The sequence below is a fragment of the Diprion similis genome, chromosome 6, assembly GCF_021155765.1.
Source record: "Diprion similis isolate iyDipSimi1 chromosome 6, iyDipSimi1.1, whole genome shotgun sequence".
Taxonomy (NCBI): Eukaryota; Metazoa; Arthropoda; class Insecta; order Hymenoptera; family Diprionidae; genus Diprion; species Diprion similis.
This window is the reverse complement of record NC_060110.1, coordinates 9671251-9696824: the sequence shown is the minus strand read 5'-3', so window position 1 is coordinate 9696824 and position 25574 is coordinate 9671251. Positions and strand designations below refer to the sequence as shown.

General features: G+C 35.7%; 2 protein-coding genes and 1 long non-coding RNA gene across 6 annotated transcripts in view; 2 read left to right on the top strand and 1 right to left on the bottom strand.

Annotated features, from left to right (window-relative positions):
• LOC124407066 (phospholipase B1, membrane-associated) overlaps window positions 1-8065 on the bottom strand; it is a 13733-nt gene extending 5668 nt beyond the window's left edge. Inside the window, exon 1 of one of the 3 annotated variants that reach the window (XM_046882879.1) lies at window positions 8061-8065. In XM_046882879.1, coding sequence (XP_046738835.1) covers window positions 8061-8064 — 4 coding nt within the window. In that variant the 5' untranslated portion in view covers window position 8065. Of the gene's footprint in view, window positions 1-1013; window positions 1366-8060 lie in introns of those variants that run through there. The other 2 variants (XM_046882878.1, XM_046882880.1) reach the window with 2 other exon arrangements.
• On the top strand, window positions 6664-25574 carry LOC124407071. Its single transcript, XR_006929283.1, has 3 exons — window positions 6664-6676; window positions 7756-7758; window positions 24750-25574. It is a non-coding gene; the product is annotated as an uncharacterized LOC124407071 (long non-coding RNA).
• LOC124407068 (S-adenosylmethionine synthase) lies at window positions 12159-25350 on the top strand. Of its 2 annotated transcripts, none has more exons than XM_046882882.1 (9): window positions 12159-12437; window positions 14532-14609; window positions 14980-15102; window positions 16784-16896; window positions 19752-19895; window positions 20219-20437; window positions 20748-20930; window positions 21113-21246; window positions 22333-25350. In XM_046882882.1, exons 1-9 carry the CDS (start codon window positions 12323-12325, stop codon window positions 22436-22438), a joined length of 1215 nt encoding a protein of 404 aa, XP_046738838.1. In that variant the 5' UTR covers window positions 12159-12322; the 3' UTR covers window positions 22439-25350. The 2 variants fall into 2 exon arrangements, with proteins under 2 accessions (XP_046738838.1, XP_046738837.1); XM_046882881.1 differs by lacking the exon at window positions 16784-16896 and adding an exon at window positions 18113-18225 and having other exon boundaries at window positions 12165-12437.

Below are 25574 nucleotides of genomic sequence, written 5' to 3'. Positions count from 1 at the left end.
TTTTATGAACATGATATAGAATTATAATCTATTTCGTCGTTAAGTTGTTAATCGAGATGTATATTGTACCATATAGGTAATAAACTCTAGGAATCGTGAAATTGTAATTAAGTGACGCAAAAGAAGATACAATAGATTTGGTTTTTTATTTTTAACTAAGAACCGAATATTGGTGAAGCACCGGAGAAGGAATACCCCTGAGGGGTCCAAGGCTGATTGGTACAAAATTGAATACCTATCAAGGAATTTACCAGGAGTCAAAAAATAGTTTCATTACAAGTACTTGCGTCTATGTATTACGTAGTATTATTCAGATTCCAATCAACCTCAGTGGAAGATTTTTTATTTATTTGTTTTAATATAAACTAAGTGAGGCTTTTTTACGCTTATGTATCAAATTATTTTTAAACCCTTCTAAACCCTGATTTGAAGGAATTGTAAGAATTTCTCACACTTGCGAAATCATAGCGGAACAAGTCAGAAGTCGGCTCCTTGAGAATAAATCATGTGATCGTGATCAGTTTTTGTTACAAACTGCGCAATTATTATACAATTCACGATAGGTTTGAAAACATGTCCGAATTTTACGTTACGCTTAATGGAAACATTTATGATGAATCGAACACTCGAATAATCTCGGTAGAATCTTCAACCTACTCGCAAAATTGAGATGATTTGAAAAAGTTATATTAAACAAATATTTGTCATCCTCTCAGACGAGATAATATATCAATGTTCAACAATTCTTTACACCAATTTTTCTTTTTAATAACTAAGAAAAAATTTTCCGCTGAAAACTGCAGCAGTATTCCGTCAGTCGGTTTTGAGGGTAAGTTATACATTGAACGTCGCAAAATATGACGATTTCTTTATATTCTCAGTGTCGTCCGACATTCGCTGTCATCAATAAAGCTTGCAACGTGCGTGCGACGTGTGGGGTATCGATAACCGTACATTTTTCCATTTAAATCCACTTGAGATGCTGAGTGAGAATAATGACGCGGCAAGCATACCTTCCCCGCATCATGGGTTGTATCGAGCATCAGTAATGCTCCTCGTCTTCGTTCGTAGCATTGAGTTAATAGGGAAGAAAACACTTGCCTTTATATCTACTCTCGGTGAAAAGATGCAAGATGAAAATGCCGATGTACAGAATGATGATATTAAAATTGCACTCGTATTATACCTTTGATTCAAGAAGAACCGCACACCGATACCCAAAAGCTTACGAAATCAGGTTCCTCCGCGACATTCGAGAACTCTCAATGGAAAGGCAGGTAGCTTTTGATCAGTCGTGCAGAACTCTGGATAAATCCCCGAAGGAGAACTATACCTCCATGTCTACTCTCTGACCGTGCAGGAGTCAACGTTCTGGTAACCGTAGGCGATGGTAAAGACGATTTAGCAAGGACACTGGGATGAAATGTTTCTAGTTGGAGGTGAAAATTAAACTTCCTTCACAAACAAACGAATCTATTCACAATCTTGTTAGGATGGCGTCCCGCAGCACAATGTCATCGGTTCAAGGAAAACACTATATACTGACACGCATAAACAATGAGTTTCTCTGTCTGCGGAACGATGAGTTCGCCTTATTCAAGTAACCGGAGTTACAGCTTTCATGTTCAAGTTCACCAGTATACCACACCTCAACAAAAGAAAAGAATTTTTTTGTTGCCCTCATTTTTTTCCGTGAATTTTGGTGTTTGAGAACGAAGAATTTAAAAATATAATCATGATTTTAGTCGTTAAGCTGTGCAGTATTTTAAAAATTTTTTTTATAATCCTTGGACTTGAAAAAAAATGGAATTATTGCTTTCTTGCCCCATACATGGATATTTCAATGAAATGAATCACTGGAGATGATTCCGAAAAACTACGCTTACTTCTAGGGTCGTGGACATGGAATCTTACTGAAGCCTCTCAAATATCAAGGTCAACAAAACCATGGTTAACCAGTGACGATCCATTGTTGTCAAAACAAATTATATTTTACGTATGGGATGACTGTGAGAGGATACGACTCTCAACCCGAATATGATCTGTAACTTCGGTTGCTTAAAACTCACTGTACAACGCATGCCACTCATCGTCTTGCTTCGATCCTTTGAGAAATGTTCCCGCTTTTTACGACTTAAGTCATGAAGGTGACGGTGCATGACGGTGCATTCGGAGTTATTTTACGCAAAAAAGCAGTTTTACAAATTTATATGAAAATATAAAATCGCGTTCGGATCTCTTGAGGTATAACTTGCTTTACTGTAATAGAGTTTAGCACAGTCCTATTGTATCACTCACCTCTATCAGTTATAGTCTATAACCCGAAGTTACGAGACACTACCCTCATAGCCATGGTTGGAAATGAACTAGGAAAGCACGGCACTGTACAACGGTATTCCGTCAACCTGGAGACAGAACAAAAGACTAAATGGCTTTACGAAGAGAGTGTCGTCTTGATTTTGAATAGCGCATACGAGATTTATGTCAATTGCTTCCGACGCCTCTAATAGACGACCCGATTCTCAACCTAATGAATCGCATTAAAAAAGAATTTTTCCGTCATTCGATGACGGGAATACTTGAGGAAGTATACTGAGTCCGGGAAAGGTGTTGAGCGATTTTTGATTATAATTCACCGCGCATCTTTACATATACGCTCAAGGTATGAGAAACAAACCGTGAGTAGAAATGTTATTCATCGTTGCAGGTGAAGCCGGGTAATGACAATTGTGCGAATACATAATAGGAAATTCAATTCACGCTCGTTCGTTTTCGGAGTTATTCTACCTAGGCGAACATCTCACTCTTATCGTCTTACCCTTGAGGGGGAGGTACAGCTTGGACGGTAGTACAAATCTGCTTTTCCAATACTATAAATTGTTTAATAGATTCGTTCACTTACCCAAAGAGCTATACGGTAATAACCAACAGTTGATGACATTCGCTGAGGAGTTTTAATCATCGGCTTGCAGATGTCTCGGCTTCCTACTCGTTGAAAACTTCGGAATAATCCTACAACAAAACTAACAATAATCAGCCTGCCGATTTCGCATGCTCAAGAGTTGGTAAACATTTGGTAAAGGTCAACTATTCGCCGATGTCAAGTTTAAATCATCTAGAAATGCAAAACGATCTTTCTTTACTCAATTACAGATGCAAAAAAAAAAAAAAGAAAAATACTGACGCGTCCAATTTTTCGATTTTACTTTCGGCAGCAGCCTATATCAAGTGTAGTATATACGCGTGACAAGTAATTTTGAAAAAATTTATCTCAGTCCGTAAAATTGTTTAACAAACTGAAATTATGTTGCATGTGAAGCGTTACAGTTCGGCTCTAATCATATGTCGGAGCTTGAACTAGAGATAAGGCGAGAAATTCTTAGAATAAAAGTTAAATTTTGTAATCTTTATATTTTCTTCTCTTCTCTGTATCTATCTCTTATTTTTATCTACATTATAAAACTTAACGTCCCTTTGTCTGCCTGTTCGTATGCTCACTTATAATTCCAAAACTGCTAAACCGATTTTGATTTTCTTTTTTGTTCGTATTCAGGCTGTATTTCGTTACGACCGAATCAAGAGTTTTGGATATATAACGATATTTGTAAACCAAGTCGAAACGATGTGATAATCGAAGGATAAAAAGAGCGTGTACGCAATTGCATTCAATTCTTCGCAAGTTTGGCATATATCTTGTCACCGTGATGTATTTGCATTTTAAACTCGTAAATAAACTCAGAAATAATATCTGACACTATGTAAAATGAGTATGATTTACAATAAAATGAATAAATAATCACAATCATCAGAAGAAAGCAGTCGATGAAGCAAGCGCTCCATATCTTAGTCAATGGAATAATTACAGCATATATGTACCTTTACCATACTAACCATAGTAACTGAAAATCTAAACATCATGCACAAATCTGAGCTGGACTCGTGGAAACATGATGCGAATTGTCAGTGTTCTCTTTCTATAACTTTCATCGTTCATCATCAGCTTTTTCCTATTGACGAACCATTTGACGAAAATGTATCATCTATGAATATAATTTTATTCATCCTTGTCTGCAACAAGTTTTTGATCCCATTATTTGAATAACTGCAACACCTATAGGTTGTACTGACTTTTTTTCGCGCATGTCAATGTGTCACACTGGCATCTTCGCAGCCTCGGTTCTTACTTAATTTGGGTGGCTTATGACTGCAAGGAAACACAAGCATTATAATACCTGTCGAACGGTGGTATCAACCGAGGATAAAGTGACATTTGACCGTGAAAGAAACTTGCGCAATAGGTCAATTTAATCGTGATGCCTCTGCTTTTCTTGCTTGTTATACCAATTGTCAGAAGATAATCGTGAATGTTGGTTTGCCTGTCATTTGACTTTGAGTGTTACATAAGATTCGCAAAAGTGGGGAAACTTTACTGCGAAATTCGGCCGATACTTAAAACTATAAACAGTTTACATTATACACGTGCAACGTTATCAGGCTGGCCCCTGACTTGTTGTTCTATACTTGATCCCAAATAACCATTAAATTAACGTGTTTCAGTTGGACAATTGTTATTAGTTTATTCCCTCTTCTAGTTCTGAGTCCTTTTCTCCAATTCATCTGCTGGTTCATCAGACGCTGTACCCTCATCTCGATTGACGAAATCGAAGCTGAGCAATTACCTCCTTTCAATATACTCTGTAATTACAGCTTGATTAATTAGAGATTCAGGGATCAACTGTAGAAGAAGCTACAACGGAAATCAACAAACCTTCAAAACCGAGATTTGACAAGCTTGGGAGTGACGCAGCCTTGACCTCCGGACCCCTTCCATCCAATCTTACGTTTACAAAAAGCCTCACCTCCTAATCGATACATAGAGCCTGCTCCTGGAAATAGAAACTCGGTGGTGCGATACTCGACCTCTTAAAAGCTTTTCACCAACGCTACGTGAAAGTACGATCCGCACCTACTGGAAGGATTCATCCCTACAGCTATATAACTGAGAGACAGTATCGTTTCTACAAGTGGTGGTCAAATAATTTAAATTAAATTAAATTAAATTAGATTGAATTAAATTGAATCAAAATGTACGAAATTGACAATTAAATGTATGGGAAACGAACTTGAATAACCGTGACTTGTAGAGACGGTCCTCTTCTGTAACTGATGGTGTGGTGATTGTCTCCTTAGGGTTATCACAACACGGATACACGTGATACTCAAAGCATTCAGAAATACTAATTTTTTCAGAATGCTGACGAAAATTATGTTCATCACTTGGGAGAAGTGAAGGAAGCTTGTAGAGAAGAGAAGAGAAATCATTATAGGTATGTGAGGCTGACAATGAGCGAGGGAGTAAGTTGAGATGCGTCACACTATCAAATCGGCATGGCTGTACATGAAGGATTACGAAAACATCTGCAGTTATTTCTTGTTTGCGCGTCGGTAGTTGATTACTACTAGGAAAACTGCAATTCTGCTAACAAATATCCGCTGCGCAATCCCAAAGATTTTCCTTCGCTGTAAGAAATCGTCACTTTAGAATTTGCACAGCGATACAGAAGTAACTGTAAAATGTGATTTCGATTCACGCCTGTAAGAAATAACTCACTGTCAGACGGTAATAATAATCATAAAAATGAAAGGATGTAGGAAACGGAGAAACGGAAGTGAAGGATATAATTATTGGCGTATAAGAACGAGAGCAACAGTGTCACACTTGTGGCCTTCAAATTAATCGCAGTAAGTACATTGCATTTCGAACAAAGTAATTCGATTTCCGACAAGTTGAGACATCGATAAAAGAAGAGAAGTTTTCAAACTGGCGGTAAAATATTTATATATTTTTGTGATTTTCAAAAAAATGCTAAAATTTAGATAGGTTTGAATAAATCCTATAAAACTAACGGTTATAGGAAAAAATGTGAAAAAATTAAGAAGCGCTTTTTTGTGACCGGAGAACCTTATGAAGAATCCTGAAGCAAATCAAAAATGGTGAGAAAAAATCTTTGCTCGAGTTGACACGGAATTCCCCATATATATGTAACGGCCTTGCTTCACAAATGGTAAAACGCGTGGTTATTCGAATCAATGTGTTAAGAAATTTCTGAGGAACAAAACGAAAAAATCCAAATCTCATTATCGTCAAAGAAGTAACCTCATAGCTGACGTAATCAGGATAAAAACGAACATAAAAAATTGGTTGAAGATAATTGAAATATTTGAGAAAAAATGTATCAACCTTGTTTCATAAGCATCATTAATCGCAGTATTTGGCAATGAAAATAACTGATCATGCGAACGATTCTTGTAAAATATCATACTTGATCTGTATGACATAATTATTAAGTACCTTGAAATTATCTCTAGCCCGTACGAATGCAAATCGGATTCTGCGAATGCGACACGTGATCCATCAATTGCATAACGTATCGCAGCGATTATGTTTATTTTACAACTGATGCTCCTATAATCCGCACTGTTTCAAAAAGTTATTTTACCTTTTTCAAATCTACACACAGATATTAAAGTGGAGGATTGTTTCGGCTCGGAAGTCCATTATGATGGTAAAACATCCTGACTCTAAAATCTGCAAACGAGTTTTAAGCGTTATTTTTATCGTTTTTTATTACATCTAGACATTAGCAAATACGACAAACATAACAAATTACATAGCGTAATGAAGTCTAGGCTTCGTATCATCTTGCAGTTAATTCGCCAGTTAAGTACTCTCTGAACAGCCGCATTAGGGTCATCGGATCAAAAGTCAATTTATAGCTCATATTATTCGTGATGAATGCTGGTTTCGAGGCGAAATTATGAAAGACTATGTCGAGATTTAAAATTTCCGTATCGCGTTCATCCGTTGCGCCATAGCATGATGACATAGCCTCGGAGTACGGTTGAAATTTTTATCTATATCGTCCACTATCTGTAATCTAATTTCAAACAAAACAATACAAACATTTTTGCAACACACCAATGCCTTGTCCAACAGTATAAATATACGTCAGTCACGAAGAACAGCTTTTCTCACTTATCATCACCACTCATTTAGTTATTTATTTTCGATCACCGTTTTGTCACGAGTAAAAATACTCTTTAAGTTCACTCTTTTTTCCCATTCAAGTTCAGAAGATCATGCGTCAAAGATCGAGCAAAGCCTCATAAAGAAGGGACACATTCATGTGTACATACAAATGGATAACGTTGTCAAAAATAGACTAATAATTGTTCTGGCATGCTCCAGACTTGGCTTCTGGATAATATATTATGAAGCGTTACGTACGTTTGAACAACAAAAACGGTTGTGAAAATTTGACCTCAGCATAGACCCACTGCAAGGGTGACAACAGCAGCTCGCAAACACGCGCGAACAACAAAGTCAATTTTTATTCAAACAACTCTCGCGAATCAATAGAGATGATTCTCTTCACTTCCATACCTCTACGAGTCTGAATATGCTGCTTATCACCGATGACCGTGAACTTCACACGGAATATGTGTAAGTCGAATAAAAATTTCACTACAGAGTTGAAGGTCTGCCACCTCATATTTAGAGGTCTATAATGCGCATGTAATATATGGCAAATATCTATTCATAATTTCGTCATCTTTACGCAATTTTGATGAAATGTTCGTACCATGATGAAGCGGTTTCTTTTCAGTACTTATCTCTTGCCCTCCTTGTCTACTTCTGTATCTCTTTTTTCACACATTACAAGAAGAGATTATCAGAGAAAAGAGAACGTGAAGCTTGTTGACATAGCGTATTAAATTCGATAATATGTATGTTTATGAAAATATGAGAAAATCACATCATCTCAAGATTATTTGAAAAAGAAAAAGTAAATCGCAGTAACTTTTGGGTTTTCAATTTCATCACCGTTGCGATATAAATCCGATTGTCCATATTACCCACAATTCACAATTCTCGCAAATCTATCTACGTAAATACACACCTAATTTATTTCCTTAGCAGTGATACGAGAATCTTTGGGTTATGGGTAAACGACCAGATTAATCTTAATCGCGTGTAGAGGTCAACACATGCACTTCACGCATATAATTTGATTATGATGTAGCTTACGCACTCGATATATTATTAGATTGCAAATCTAATTTCTAGTGGTGTAATAATTACACAATATGAGTATCCACAGAAATAAGCTGCGGTATCGATGTAACAATTATATCGTAATGAACCAGACAATCGATTCGCGAGAACTTCAGTGGCAGAAGTAAATAACGGAATGAATAGAATCATTGTAAAATGGAAAACGTCAAGAAAATACTAATGGATTTTCCCTCAAGCTTGATGGCAGCTGATCTTCCTTTTGTTAGTCCACATTGATAATTCAACGGTGTAATTATTACGGAGGCTAATATATCATTTGATTCAACGTACTACGTAAACGCTTTAAGTATGTGGATGTCGAATTTCGTAAGACTTACAATCATCCAATGTGGTGAGTTATGCTTTTCATGATAATTGATCGGTACCAAAGTATATAGAATATAGATTCTGCTGTTACTGAGGCTATTGATAAGTTCAGTTTAATGTTATTAGGGAATATGTGAGATTGAGGGATGTATGGCAAGTAAAGGGAATCGATTCCCTCCATTTTTTGGACACTGTGACTTATCGGTTCACGAAAGAATCGTATTTGAATTATGGTGAACTGAGTTGACATCGCATCCCAAGCATACCTTGAAAATTTAAAGCATGTCATGAAAAAGTTACTAATTGATACTTTAAACAAAACATTGGGAATATAAATGGCTTTTCCTCATTAAAATATTACATACCATCGGTCAAATCTCGTGATCACATCTCGTGACCAAGCAATATTTACAAAAATACAAACATGCAGCTTTTTTGTACCCGATTATCAAGTAGTCCGATATGTGTGTGTAGCGCAGAGTGGATCCATGAATAGCATGACGAAACGTTCGAGTAACCGAACAGTATCGTAGACAAATGAAGCTAATAGGATTATAGAGTGATGAAACTTCAATCAAATCTGCACACGAACAAAAATCCACTCATCTTTTTTTTGGTGTTGACCTAAAATTGTAAACAATTGAATAGATTAAAATTAATTTTCTACATCTTTTTATTATTTCATAAATTTTGAAAAAAAAGTACCAGATATGTTCTTATCCTCTAGACCTATGATATCTTTATATGATCCGATAGAAAATGTGACAAAATATCCTTGGTGTGAATTGTTTATTATACTATAGCCCTGCTCTTGGTTCTCCCCCTTTCTTTTCCGGTGACGGCTATATGGATTGGGAAAGCATAAAACTACCGCTGCATCAGCGCGGCACGCTCAGTATTTATTCAATCGTCAAACTTTTAAAGTGTTGGTGGGGGTTTCGAGTCGGTTCTAAATATTTCAGAAACATTTGATACAGCAATTGTTACTCCAAATCCACTAACAGCACTCTCTCTTGAAACATATTTTGTACTCATTGAGAATCAAGGATTAATTAGTGACGGGCTACAGGTGGGAAAAGGTAAACCAAACCCAGACAATTTTTTTCTCTTAATTCTATCAAATCAAATTCTGAGTGTTAATTGTGCAGGTTTTTCCCTGTATTTGGTGATGTTTCGAAAAAAAAAAATACATATACACAGACATCTGTAAAGAAATGTAAACCACCCTCCTTTCAAGACCAAAGGGCATATTAAATAAGCATTATATACGGGCTTTCCACCCCAACTCAGTAAACAGTTGACCATGAAGTTTTGTAATTTCATGAAGGATTTTTCTATGTTAGGAGATCCCTGAGAACGTTTCAAAAAAAAGTTCCTATTTTTTTAATTACTCTTCTTTACCATATAAATTGTTAAACCTAGATCAAAAAAATCCAAATCGATTTTTGTCAACCTAGAAATGGACGTTCCATTTTCGAAATGACAATTTTTCACGCAAGACTAGGAGTGGATGGCAGTTGTTTACTATTTCTTAAATAATTTTTTCTAACTGTTTTAATTATTTTTTCTATTTTCACATCTGTTCAGAATTTATTATAGAACAAAATGTTTCAGAAAGACCTGATCCTTTTAGTGATATTGAAATGATCTTGAATATATTTAATACAATTATTTCGAGTAGAAAAAAAATATAAATTTTCATTAGAATTACTTTCAATTTCAATGTGATGTTGCCACGGTGAGATAAAGAGTTTTTTGATTTCACTTCTGTCACTTACTATTTATACGAATCCCGAATGATGCTCCATTTATCTTGCATTGCATATAAGTTACATTCATCGGTATGCAAAAGAAAACTAATCTAATTGTTCGAATCAAATAAAGCGACGTGGCTTCTACAATATTTTTCGCTACGAGCATTTATTTATGGATTTTGCTTCATTTATAGAGCGCTCAGCAATTTGATCCAATTGATTTTGATCGTCAAACATGAACTTCACAGTTAGAATCGTCTGCAGGCCAGTAACAACGATTATTCAACTTTCAGGACCCGGACGGTCATGATAAGTAATTAGGCCAAGATTATCGCGCAAACAAACGCATCGTTCCTCAACACTGTTAGCACCGTTTCATTTAACTATAAGTGGTAATGAGTGTGAAGTAGTCCTTAATGTTCAGTATGAATCTGTCTTGAATTCATGCAATTCATCATCGAGTACGTCCATATTATCTGGACCAAGTTATGTATTCTTTACGCGTATTGGGTCGCGGAAAATTTATGTTTCACAAGTCGAAAAAAAACCTATTGACCCATTGTTTATTAGTCAATCGCTCATACTTATCATACTGCATAACGTGACAGTCGAAAAATTGTTCGTTTGATACAATGGGATGCGTCTGTGCAGTGATGTATTTACCTATTGATACACTATATACTTATTCTTGTCATACTTATATTTTTGGTCGTTATCATTTTGTCTCAAAGAAAAAGTCCATAGTTCATTCGAACGATGACGTAAAGATAAACAAAAATAGGTTCTTGGAAAGAAAGGAAGGAATGGAAGCAAATGTCGCTATTGACGCGTGATCATAATTATAGGCTATCATTTATAATGATAAGAATTAACTATGTTGTTCAATAATTTTACGAGCGATACGAAATACCTTTAAATCCTATGAAAATGATTGTAACGTAACCGAATTTATATAATTTATCGTTTATAACATATTGCGAACATGACACTGGTTCCATTGGTTATCACGTGCAATTTGAATATTTTCTCATTTGATAAAATTTCAAGTATGTAGGCGGCAAATTCGTAACACGCGATTACAAATCGCATCAAAACTGCGCATGCGTATAGTTCACTTTTAATGAAGGTAAAGTGTGACATTCGGCGAGCCCAACATGTGCACGTTTGGTAAATGAAAACTTAAGTAATTGAGATACTGAAAAAAAGGACCGATTAATAGTACCTTCAAAGGTCATATTGCAATTCAAATACAGGGTATATGTACAACTTTAAAATTGAAAGAGTATGTCGCATAAATATCCTTCCGAACATCAGATCGTGGCATTGATTGTGTAACCACGTGGTCATTCGATCACCAATCAGCGTTGCAAACTTTCTGGCATATCGCCGCTTTCAAGCCAATACCGAAAGAGTGGGTACGATGGGATTCGTTGGCCTATTACCGGATCACGTCTCTGCATAATCATGCCTGTTCATTGGTCCGTCAGTCACAAATAATGACCCGTCATTGCTTTAATTTTCAAAACGATTAAAGCAATATTCTTAGGTACGTAAAACGGAAGATGCAAGTGATCGCGATCTCGAAATCGATTGCTGATCGCTCGGCAGTATCTTATATCGGCAGTGGCCGAGAACCGTGAGTAAATGACGTAAGTGTGAAATACCGGCGTAGCTTTAACAGTCCGATATCGGACCACGCAATCACGTGACAACTCGGCAGCCAATGAACGCTGCGCGTTTTCCGGCATATTGCCGCTTGTGAGCCAATAACGAATCGTCGAGGATACGAAGTTTCGCTGATCAAATTTCGCGCCGATTATCGGTGTCGGGTGTCCGTCGACTGATCCGATTCCATCGACCCAACGAATACTAGGTAATAATAGATCTTGCTTGAATTTTCAGAACGGTCAAAGCGGGACTTGATAAGGTGGAAGGTGCGAGTGAACGCCGTCGTTAAATCGAGCGCTGGCAATCGTCTCCCGTGGCAACGACTGCACCACGTGACCCTGCCCGAGGTTACATATAGAAGGCGCCGCGGTGCGGGGAGCCTCTTTTCTTCCACAGTGCGTTGTGGTTGTGTGTAGTGTGATACCGGACCTGGGTTGACGCGGAAAATAGCAGCAAAATGCCCGAAACATCGTACCACATGAACGGCTACGCCAACGGCCACGTGCCGCCGGAGCTACAGCAGGGAACCAGCTTCCTTTTCACCTCAGAATCGGTCGGGGAGGGCCATCCAGGTGCGATAATATATTATTTGCCATTTACTTCTTCCTCTGGTATTCGCCAGTTATCGGCAGTCCGGTGCCGCCATGGAGAGTCGAGTCTCGACTTGCGCGGCATGATGCGCGATCTATTCACGTCATTGATCTCATCCTTTTAGGCATGATTCTTCAGGCAAAACAAAACACGAACGACTATTCGATCATTTAGGAATAATCGCCGCATGGAATGGCCCACCATTGTTTTCTATTCCCTCAGATTTTCAAATCGTTTGGCGCACTTAACCCCAAGTAACCGACGGCCAGGCAACGTGAGTCAGTGCTGGGCTCTTATTCATCGCCATGTGCTCGGAGTCTCGCAACTTCGACCCGAATTTTTCGCCAGAAAATATTCAACGATGCATAATGTTGGAAAATGAACAAGTTTCTCATGAAAATTTGTTGGATGTTATACTGCCGAAACGACTTTTCCAACCTTTTTCCCTATTCCATTCTCTGAATGCTATTATGTATTGTTAACATGAATTTCTTTTTCACCGCATCCTCTGACGAGTACATTTACAAGAACTCCCGATATCCGTTATTGTGTATTTCTTGTTACTAAATTCGTAAAAATGTATTTTTTTTTTCTTACAAAGGCTGCAGCTTGCTAAATTTAGTTTTTGTGTACTAAAATATGTTATTTTTATTGACAATAAACAGCCACTTAACTTCAAATTCCAAACAAATTCTTGATTACATCGTCTACTCTATTCGCAATCAGATAACAAATTTAGAAGACTGTTCTTTGGCATTTCCCACCGATTCCCATTGTGCTACACCGCTGTCCAATTCTGTACTCATCGCCTTGGATCAATTTCAAGTTATGCAAATGTTATTAGTTTGGACACGTGGTTTCTTATGCCCGGAAGCTCACTGAATTACTTAAAACTATGACAGCATGCAGTATCATGTATGAAGAATTATATATTTTATGGATTGTATAATACAGATGTGGATTACGATTCTGAATTACATACGTTACATAAATCTGAATAAAGTAACGGGCTTATACATGCAATTAGAAATTTCAGATACAGCGACGATTCGTAGCTTCATCCAAGCGACATACGTTCTACAGTCACCACATTGGAATAATCTGAAATTGTATCACAGTAATGTTATGATATACCTAATTGGAAAACATTATACGTCTGGAGTTTCGATCGGTTCCACCTAATTCATTGTTGCAAAATAGACTGCTCCTCGGATTTAAAAAATTTGAGTTAACAAGTACCGAACAAAGAATTATGCACAGACAGATATTATTATTGTGCAAAGTATACAATTTACCTTTGTTCTTCATGCTGCCATTATGACTATTATTATCATTTTACGACAACATTTCGTGTCTTAAGCTATGTATAAATAAGTTTTCATTTACTTACGACATTCCTATGGTTGGTGTTGGAAGTATTATAGAGCGCAGAATGTTAATTTGACCAGCTTGGAATATTTTTTTTATTTTTTCTTTCGATCTGTATTTATTTCCTCAGTACATCTGTTTTTTTCAACTTCAAGGTCTCTCTTACAAACCTACATGTATATTGTATTTCTGTAATTACTTTCCAGTAACCTTTTTGCAACTTCTTGCTATTCGTTTCAAAACTTGTACATTTTTTAGATTACAAATTACAAATTTTGAAACCTACTGGCATCGATGCATTGCAGAATTTATTTTGTCTTAAAAGATTTTAGATTACCTTAGAGACGTCGGTAATAATATAGGAAAGCAGGAAAAATTGAATATTTTTATGCAAATTCTTGAATTCCATCTTCAGATATTGAGGAAATCTTGAATAGAATTGCATCATCTGAATACCGCTGTACCTAATTAGTGCTCCTTCCTCTCTTTATTTGATTGTTATCACGTGGTCACCTGAAATCTATTTTGTAGTCCAACTGTATATATTTGATGAAAATTATTAGTATTATTGAAAAACTAGATATTTGATCTAGAGAACTCAGCGACAACTATAGTTGAATTCTTAATGTATTTTTTAATCATACCAATATTTTATTTTCTCAAATGAGTTTCGGTTCCATTGAATTGCATGTGTTTCATTCTTTCAGACAAAATGTGCGATCAAATCAGCGATGCCATCTTGGATGCTCATCTGAAACAAGACCCGAATGCTATGGTTGCTTGTGGTTAGTAATCACTGTACTTATTTTCTTTGTAACTCATTCAAATCTATCTATTTACTATTTATAAACTGTCCAGACTAGCCTTGAGCTAGTTACTGTGGACTCTGATCATTGTATTGCAAAGATTAGAAAGAAAGTGTAGATCTTTTGTACCATTCACCACGTTTGAAAACCCTTTCCAACTCTCAAATTACACGAGAAAAATTGATTTCAGTTACTTATTGTGTAAGTTTTCATTGTTATCATAAAATTCAGATATAGTTTTGCGATAATCTTTGAGGGTTTAAAACTTACTCATCTAATATTCTGTCTAATTTGAATAAGCCGTTCAACTATAAAATTCATTTGACAGGATGCACTTTTTATCATTTAGAAACCGTAACAAAGACTGGCATGATTTTACTGTGTGGAGAAATTACCTCAAAGGCAGTCGTGGACTACCAGAAAATCGTCAGGGACACAGTAAAGCACATTGGTTACGACGATTCATCTAAGGGTAAGAATTGAATTTTGTCTCTCAGTTTTAAATGTGTCTCCAACGTAATACAACCTGGGAGGCACACGTCTTTGGAAAGTGGTCTGACCATCACTATTTTCGTGTATATATAATTATAGGTAGATTGTAAATTCTCTGTGATTATTGACTTAGGAATGTTAAGATAATGCCTTTAGAAAAATTAACGTGATGACAAAACTCTATAATATAAAAAAAAATAAAAAATAGGCCAATCAACACATCCATCCTTACTACTAATCAGTATCTTGCAATATTTTCCTCATCGTATATAAGATTTTTTGTGCAACAAATTTCGATTTTCAATTGAGGGTTTTCTCATTTTGTGGATCAATGTTTCTGATGCTCTTTTTATCGAGTGACATAATTGGGCAAGCAATGTTTATTTCAAACACTTTGGAGTCCCTAATTCTCTTCAACTCGTAACTTTAAGTTGACTCGGTATAGAGAAAACTTTCAGATCGTTACATTCTTAGATAATATATTATTATAATGACCGTGGGTTTTTCGTGTTTGACTCTGCAATTCTTGATTTTAAACATTATGTGTTTATCAATATATACATACATATCTTATGTACATATAATGATCTGTATATATACGATACACATACATGCAAATTTATATTGAGACTAATTCTCACTCATAGCAATGATGATATCTCAATATAAATGTTGTGTAAACCTGATAGCCACTGACGTCATTGTTTTTTTTGTTACTATGTTTCTATGTTTGCTGACCAAGCTTAACTATATATCTGCCAAGAAATAAACTGTTGGACTTAAAATCTTTGCTGTTTTTTTGAAAGAAGAGTTATTTCACATTTTATATTCATTGAAGTGCTCTGCTGCTAAAACCGTAATATTTCTAGGCTAAATTGCGAACGAAAATTTTTTGTTTTGATTGTTGTCAATAAGCAACGATTTTCTTCTTCCTGAAAATTTTGAATTATTTAGTCTTTGTGGTTAAGAATTTTCAGTCTAAATATCTATTAAAATGTTCTGCTGTACCGATGAAGAATAACTGATCCACAAATTTTCATATATCCACACACATTGTATAAGGTTTTACATGTATATTTAGAAATAGATCATTACGTCTATCTTCGACTGGCACTCCAGTTATAAAAATTTACGGATTCTATGCGTAGCAGAGACTCGGGCAAAATATATGCCACAAATGATCTGAGAGAAAAAATGCCTGCCATTGTGGTACGGATTATTTTTTTTCTCTCACTTTTTACTTGTAGCAAATCTAAGATCCATTTATAATTCAATTTTATACAATGCTCATGTTGTCCTAGTCTCTCCTACTGAAGTTGGGGAAAACGAAAATCTTTCTATTTATATTATATTAAAAAAATATTTCAATGCGCGGGTCTATTCATGTGTAAATTCTTATTTCAAGCAGTAAATTTACTCTCATCACATGACACATATTATATTATATTATTCCTTTGTTTGACCAGTAAAAATGTAAGAATTGTTTTTTTTTCCGTGTATCTTGTCAACATGTGATTGCAAGAATTTTATTTGAACGTCACCATAAAAGTGTTTTTATACATATTTACTAAAGAAGTTGAACATAATAGAAAGTCGGCATGGAAAATGTAATGAAATAACAATTTATACGTGGGTAACAAGTATTATAATGGTCGTGGCAGGGTTTGATTGGCGTACCTTGAATCTTTTGGTGGCTATCGAACAACAATCGCCGAATATTGCTGGTGGTGTCCATCTGAACCGTGAAGAGCTGGAGGTGGGCGCAGGCGACCAGGTAGATATAATATTTACAGCCCGTGCCCGCAGAGCAGCCACTCATAGATAAATTGTCACTTTATGTTTCTCTCTATACCTATCTCCTTGCAGGTATTGTATGTGTTGGAAATTACTGCGTGCTAATTGTGTTACTGTGAGAAAAAAGAAGAAAAAAAAAAGAAAAATACGTGTCGTTTTCAAAATTTTTTCTGCTCTCTACAAATTAATCGCATCATCGATTATTTTATCCTTACATTATGCCACTGTATGTCAATGAAGTTGTGACAATTTGACAAATGCTAACAACAAATAACCGTCTCCACTGCTCATTGTTCTCTTTCTCTATTAAATCCTTAAAATATTTCCCTCACTTTTGTCACACACTGAACAGTTGACAGTATTGTTTTAGTGAAATTGAAGTCTGTGTTCTGTGAACAAGAAACTTGCAGGTTTATTGGAATGTTGTTGGCATTTCGATATTCGCAGCTAATCTAGTTTGAGTTTAAAATATCTTTTTAAAAATCTTGTATTATTCAGGTGAATTAGTCATCAGTCGAGGTACATGTACCAGTTGGCCACCTTAAGTGTATCACACTATAAATCAGTCATATACTGCTTGTACCAGTTAGTGTAAATATTTGTTTCCTAAATGGTCCCCTTCCAAAATAGGATGGTTTTATATTCAGAGAAGTCTTATTATCGTTCAACACTAAATTTTATGAGTTCCATTCAGCGTCCCAAATTTTATGTCATCCTGAAAATGGAATGGCCGATCTTTGATACGTACGAAGCCACGATAGATAGTATCCCAACAGGATCAGATTGCATAAACAAATTTTCTCTATTACAGGACCGTAAAAAAATTGTTGAGTTATCCAAAGAGAATAACTAGTGATATTCTGTATAGATTTGAGAGTGTGATATAACAGTCAATTAAGAGAATTTACATTTGGGTAATGTAAATAAATGTTATTCATGTGCAGAGATAAGATGTAGTATAAAATAAGGTGTTGACCCTAAAGATTGTCATTTGCAGGACAAGAGGGACCGGATTTAACGTAAATTAGTTATTTTTCTGTATCGTAGGTCAATAATATAGAACGTGTCTTCGGTGTCTCCAAGCGACTACTCGTTATTGGATTATTTTTTTATGTATATTTTTTTTTTTTTTGTTTTTCATTGCAAGTTCCATGATCATAGGAAATATCCATAGCTCACTCATATAATTTCTGCAGGTTTTGACTACAAACTGTGCAATGTGCTATTGGCGCTTGACGCCCAATCGCCAAATATTGCTGCAGGGGTTCACGAGAATCGCAGTGACGAGGAAGTCGGCGCCGGCGATCAGGTCACACGACATTCATCACTAAAAGTCTTCTGTTCTTCCTTTTTCTTGTCGTCTGTCTAATCAAGCCAAGCCTGTGTTAGCCTAATCACAATTGTTGTAGCCATCTTCTTCTCTTTTACTACATAGAATTTTTGATTCTGTACATAGTTTTCTTCGTTTTTTATAATCTCCCAATAGTTTTCTTATAGACTTTTTCGTGTAACATTTTCTTTATAATGTACGCACTAAGGGTTCACGTTCACCATTTACCTGAGTCAACGACAATGGTCATGATGATGATAATGATTTAAGTGATAATACACCAATTCAATCGACAGAATTCGAACTTATTTGTAAATGATTTGGGTTCTTTTGTTGTACAAAGATTTTTCTCTTTGCTTTTCATCTTTATATCCTTGTGCGTTCATTTTGTGTATAATTTTTGTTGATGGTGGTGGTTTTATTGTACTTAATATGTGATCTCATTTCTATACATATTTCACTATATTTTAATTTATCAGTAGTGCAAGACTGCCTAATCATCAACTTTTACATCCGTAGTTTGGACCATATTTTATTTGTGGTTTATTGAAAATACTTCGCATCCCGTAATTAGTTGTTACTCACTTCCCTTCGCATTACTACGTAAGAACAATCATTTATTAGATGCACAGCTGTACCCAAAACTATGCCTCCGTATACTTTGATTTCAGCATTCTGATCTATGCTACCACTTCTTCGTCGATACAGAAAAACGAACTTTGGTTTTACCATTTACTTCATCACCTCTGTACATATTACACCACAGTCTACGAAGAATTTAAGCAAAACGCTATCATAGCATCTCATTCAGAAACGTTAAGATGCTCATGTACAGGTATCTCTGAACATGATATTAATAGCCAAAAAACAAAGAGCGATAAAATTCGTATGTATGCTGTTGTGGATACTCTGGTCCTACGTTAACCAATTTGTAATTCAGTGTAGAAACTTAGTTTAGCATAGCGATGAATCAAATGCTAGCTTTCCGTTATTACATTACAGTTTTCGAACAATTTTTATCCAAGTAATCACAGTTTGACACCAAATACCCTGTAAATAATTTCCCAATCACTGCTCTGCTCTGTTAGGCACTTTTCTTTATTATGCATGGTTTTTGGTTTATTTGCTTGTATTTTTCTTCTCATTTTTACTGTTTTATCACTGTTACTCGTTTTCTTACCACGGTAATATAATACTTGGATTTATCCAAACTCTGACTCATGGGATTGATATTAACTTGAGTGGGACTTGTTTTTTTTTCTATTTTATCATAATATTTTTAAATATTTTGTTCAAAATTGAACACCTTTTCAATCAGTACTCATTTTATCAAAGCATAGTATATATTTAAACAATAAACTCTTATCACGTCGTAATGTCACTTGCAAAAGTAGAACAAAATTAATGCTTTGTTTATAATTTACGTAACATCACAAAGTTTTCCATTTATTTCGATAGTTTGATTCAATAAATCATTTGAATAATATTTATTCTACGTTAAATAGGGCTTGATGTTCGGTTACGCCACCGATGAAACAGAGGAATGTATGCCACTTACAGTCGTGCTTGCGCATAGGCTCAACCAGAAAATTGCAGAACTCAGACGCAGCGAAGAACTGTGGTGGGCTCGCCCAGATTCGAAGACACAGGTACAGTTTCCAGATGGTACTTTAACGGTTTTTACGAGAAGAAACAAAAAAAATTACAGTGCAATTCACGTTTGTTTAACAAACTGTGTATCGAATGATGTCCAATGATGTTTTTCTTATGTATTTGCTACTCTTGAGTGCTATGATGATAATTGCAATTCTGAGGACGTTCATTCGCTTAGTTATTATTTTAAGTCAACAATCTACCCTTTCAACACGAGTAAAAAGATCTTGAATTCTTGCTGTCTTAATTCTTTTGATTCTACGACTTGGATCGCGTGCTATTTCAGTAATTATTTCATATGCATTTTAATCAATTACAGGTGACCTGTGAATACATAATGGATCACGGAGCCTGTGTGCCTAGTCGAGTGCACACAGTAGTCGTATCTCTACAGCACAGTGAAAAAATTAGCCTGGACGAACTACGAAAGGCAGTGATGGAAAAAGTTATCAAAAATGTTATCCCTGCTAAATACCTTGACGAAAGAACAGTTTTCCACGTCAATCCATGCGGCCTTTTCATCATTGGTGGTCCACAAGTATGTACCACAAAACCAACGAAGTAACATTTTGATTTTTATTACACACGTGGAAACAAATCTTGAAGTAATATTAGCTGTTCAATGATTTTTTGTACATTATTTGCTACTTTTGAGTGCCGTGATACGAAACACGTTTATGAGAACAGCTATATTTCTTATTTCTTTCAATTTTCAAATTTTATGCACGACATGCTTCTAATCATAGTAATAACATCGACCAACAACTAAATTTCCAATCTCACTTTACTTGTGTTATTGGTTTTTTCAAGAGCCACAATTTTTATTAATTTTTCTTGTCTGTCAACAGAGTGATGCCGGTCTCACGGGCCGCAAAATTATTGTCGACACCTACGGTGGGTGGGGGGCACATGGAGGCGGTGCATTCTCTGGTAAAGACTTTACAAAAGTTGATCGCTCCGCAGCCTATGCTGCAAGATGGGTTGCTAAATCTCTCGTCAAAGCTGGTCTATGCAGGCGCTGCTTAGTACAGGTAAACTTGACCGGCAGTATGAGTCAGTATAAATACATATGTTTATTTGATGAAATTGAGAATACCGAAAAACTCAGCAGCGGTATGATTAATAATCATTGCAAGGCACATAGCAAATGAATTGAAAACAACAATTCACTAGATTTGAATAAATTGTCATATCACACTCTCTTTTATTTTAGGTTTCATATGCAATTGGTGTTGCCGAGCCCCTTTCCATCACGGTATTCGACTACGGCACATCCAAATTATCGCAGAGCAAACTGTTAGATATTGTCAACAAAAACTTCGACCTACGCCCTGGTAAAATAGTAAAGTAAGTTGTACCTTATTTTTTTTTTATTGAAGTAGAACTTCCGAGATAAACTGTACACTGAAACTGTTCCGAGCAGCGTAAATAAGCAGCAAAAAGAAGTACGATTGTTCTGGTCGACTTCTCACTTCGGGTGTTGGTGGTGAACTGATCTCTCCCACTCCAGTTTTTGGCTCGACCGCTTTCGATTACTAGTAGCGCCCCCTGTGTGCGAAACAGATTTGTCGCACGTTTACCACATTTGATGGTGTATGTACGCCGATTTGTATTCCGGCATATCCTCGATGTAATCCCGAGGTTTGAAAGCGAGTGCTTGAGTCACACAGGCTACTTTGCGCTTTGTCTTTCAGAACCGCCCGTTGCACCTTGCGCCGCGCTTTTGGGTTTTTTTGCTTGAACTAAGCAAGTATTCACCCCCTCCCCCCCCAGGAGCGGGGCTTCTGTTGTCTCAGGAGTACATTCATTCCATTTTCCGGGTTACCTTGATTGATAATTAAATGGTTTTCATACTGCTCTCGCACGATGGTGTTAACAGTCGTAATATTTACCGAACAGTTTCTGGCAACGCCGAATCGGAGGTGTTAAGATTAAAAAATTAATAGTCTTTTTCTACGTGCTGGGTCACCATACAATTGACAACAGGAAGATATATCATCACAAGGTCTAGTCATTATGGCAGTTGTGAAACACCGAAAACCTGTACTTCGTACCTAGATATACCTACATTGGTGTAATTTGGCAAACCTAATAATCTGAAGTATCTTGACTTCCAAAGTTTTTCAGTACAATATTAGGGAACAATTAGTATTTTACTGGTAAATTATTTGATAAAATCTTGCAAAACATTTCATTGTTCCGTTTTTATTTTTATGTATCCGCAGATCAAAAGACTTTAGGCTTCTGACTGTCAATAAGAGTAAATATTTATCGTAAACTTCTCAATTAATTGACTTGAAATGAGAGTTACTGTGATGGTAGAATGAATCACAAATATATCAAATTAAATAAAATATATAATAGTGCGTTAACAAATTGCAATTTCTAGCCAAAAGTCACTGATAAGTTCTTATTATTGAAATCTGTTTTCAGGGAGCTGAATCTTCGCAAGCCAATATATCAACAGACAAGTACATACGGGCACTTTGGTAGAGACGGATTCAGCTGGGAACAACCAAAGACCCTAATTCTTGATTGAACAGTAATTGATGAAATCGATACAGTTTCTTAACTTAAAACCATTAAACTTAGTAGGTTACGCTATGTCTTCTAGCCCCTGCTCATTATTTTCCCCTAATTTGATAAGTGAAATTTATTAATAGGGTTTTATCTTCCTTTTTTATTTATTATTCTAAAGCCCATGTATTGTGTGAGCCAAGTTGCATCGTCCCAATCAAACATTACACAGAATAGAAATCTCCAGACCCAGGTTTGATTTATGGTGATGAATACCTAATTTTAATGTATGGTTAATTGTCCGTCTGTATTTCCATGGGTTTTTTTCCATAATATTTGACAGCAATCTTCTGTAATTCTTTATCTCGAATGAGCTATTGAATATATGTATATAGGTTTTTTAATTAAAAAATGTGCGCCTTGACAATTATATGCGTTATTCTAGTTTTGAATGCTACTTTTATTGAACCGGTTTTAGTATGACTAAAATCAGTAGTTGTTCAGTTCAGAAAACAAAAAGCAACGTAATGTACATGGAAACTGTAACTTGAAAATCTTACGCAACTGATACTAGCAACAATATAGGTAAAAATTAGCCCACACGTATATGGTACAAATACAAGGAAGTACAAACTATACATAATACATAGAAGACAGCAACTTGGCAAAGGTCTTGGCATTAGAAAGATTCAATTACATTTGATTTGTAGACATTGACGTAAATTGTTTGCAAATCCACGTATTATAATTTCATGGTGAGATTAAAATAAATTTTCAAGCTGTGAAGGAATAGAAAGATCTTGAGACAAGTAAAACCCTATAGTGTAACAAATCAAACAGAGTACATCTGGAAAATATTCGTGTCATCACCGAAAACAAAACCGAACCTACAAGTAACATTGAAATGAGTAACTATATACATAAGTCTGTATATATTGGCAGTGAAATGTCACATCTCTAGCTCTTAGGTAATACTTAAGGACATGGTATGACAAGGGGCACCCAAAAACAGAATGACATTATTAGGTAGAACGGTAATGATTGCTTTAATCGTGATGCTACACTCAGGTGCTAGAAAATTGACGAAACGGTGGGACAGAGACTGTCGACTACACGCGATGTCATCTTAATGTCACAATCGATTTTTGGTAACATAAGACGGTAACTGTAATAATCTAAATTCAAAACGAAGCCACCCTATCTTTGATCCGTAAACGGGATATTTAAACTTAAATGGCAACGAGGAACACAAATAGTACACACGGTGACTTTTCGACTCAAATTTAGTGTTTTTGGATGTAAAATCATGAATGCACAAAAGCAGCGTGATTGAATTATCACGGGTGCAAGGTGTATGCCTGGCTACTATTTCTTTAAGTGTTTCTGTCTAGTGATTCTTCGTGATCTAATAGTTTGTAAGTGTACATGAATTTATCCCACAATCATGACCCAAATATTGTATGTGACTTAATGTAGAGGCTCTCATCTCGTCCCTAAGTTAGATACTAGATGAATCGTTCGTTAATATTTTATTATTGAATGATACAATAATCTCTTGAATGGGAATTATGCTGGTATTATTCCTCGAGAATCAGACAAAAATTTTTAATTCAATTTCTTTAATCATACTTCCTCGTAGCTGTAGCTGCATCGTTGTGCCGATTTTACCACTGTATAATTAAGGGCGGCCTCAGAAGTCACTATTCTGTGTAAACACGAATCTGAAGTGAAGTGTATCAATTCAGCATTTTTTTGCACAGTGACACCCGTCAAAAGGTCCCCATACAAATGATAGTTATTCAGGCACCAAAATTGTACGACAAAGCTGGAAACGTTACTCGCAAAAGAAAGAAGAGTTTATCATTGTCAGGCACTGTGGAACCAATTATAGGCAAAATGCTGCGAACACTTTTTGTCACGATATCTGATTTTTTGTAAGAATGACTAAATTCGTCATCCGAATGCAGAAAATGCATAATAAAAAATAATTTTTTAATGAACAAATTTCTTTTCATTCCTTTTAAAGAATAGCTATTCAAGTTGCATTAATAAAACAATAAAATTTTTTAAAAAATTAACAATTCCATCACACTTACTCCCATATTACTAACCAATTTTAATAATAACATTTTATCATTTCTTGTACTCACGAAGAAATCAAACACATGATGCTGTTGCCTGAATACCTTTTTTTTTATCGATAGTGTATGGTCCATGGGCCTGTGTTGTATACTGTAGGACTAGCGGTTGAATTCTACTGTGTAAAAATTATTCTTTCCTCATCTATTTCTCATGTTTAACCACATACTCGGAGTTTTGAATTAAATAGTGAGTAAAAATTTTAAGGGTGCGACGAAGAAGTAGATTGACATTGTCTTCGTCCGGCTTCCTTTGACTTTTGAATATAGATTACAATTGAGTAAGCCAATCGAAGCAACAATTCTATCTTCCAGTAACATATGAAACGTACTTAACATGTAATTTCACATTTGACGAGAATGCAAGACACGAGCTGTATTGCTGCGGGGCAGTATCACGAGTAACAAATTAGGTTTGTGTTTGTGGTTAAATGAAAAAGAGCTTACGATCCGCGTTTATCACGTTTATGGCAGTTAGATCACCTTAAGTTTGTTCTGCGTGCCTAGTACAACTTGCCGATGAAACATTCAATGGCTCTTGACGTCATTTATCCTCTACACAACTATATTAGTGATCAATCAAAGTGATTTAAAGTTATTCATCGGAATAACTAATGGAACCGTTTAGTATAAGTAAAAATAATTGATTTGTGGGCCTTACAAGTTGAGTTATTGTTGTCTCTTTGTTACAATAGATAACTTCCTTATTTAGTAAAAATTGATTGTTGTGTCATTTCTAAACTATTCCTAAGAAGAATTATTCGGCACAATGTATTGTACAAAAGCATAATTGAGAGAAAATTGTAATTTTAAAGTTTAAAAATGCTGCAACCGTGTTGATGTGATTAATATTTTATTGTAAGATGTTCTTTTCTTTAGGTTTCTATCTCTTTATATCGAGTGACGATGTGTAAGTGAGAATTCTGTATTTAGAAACTAACTAGTAACATTGTTAAACCCTCGTTATAAATATGATCTATATTCAATAAAGTAATCGGCACTCGTCAGCTAACGAAAGAG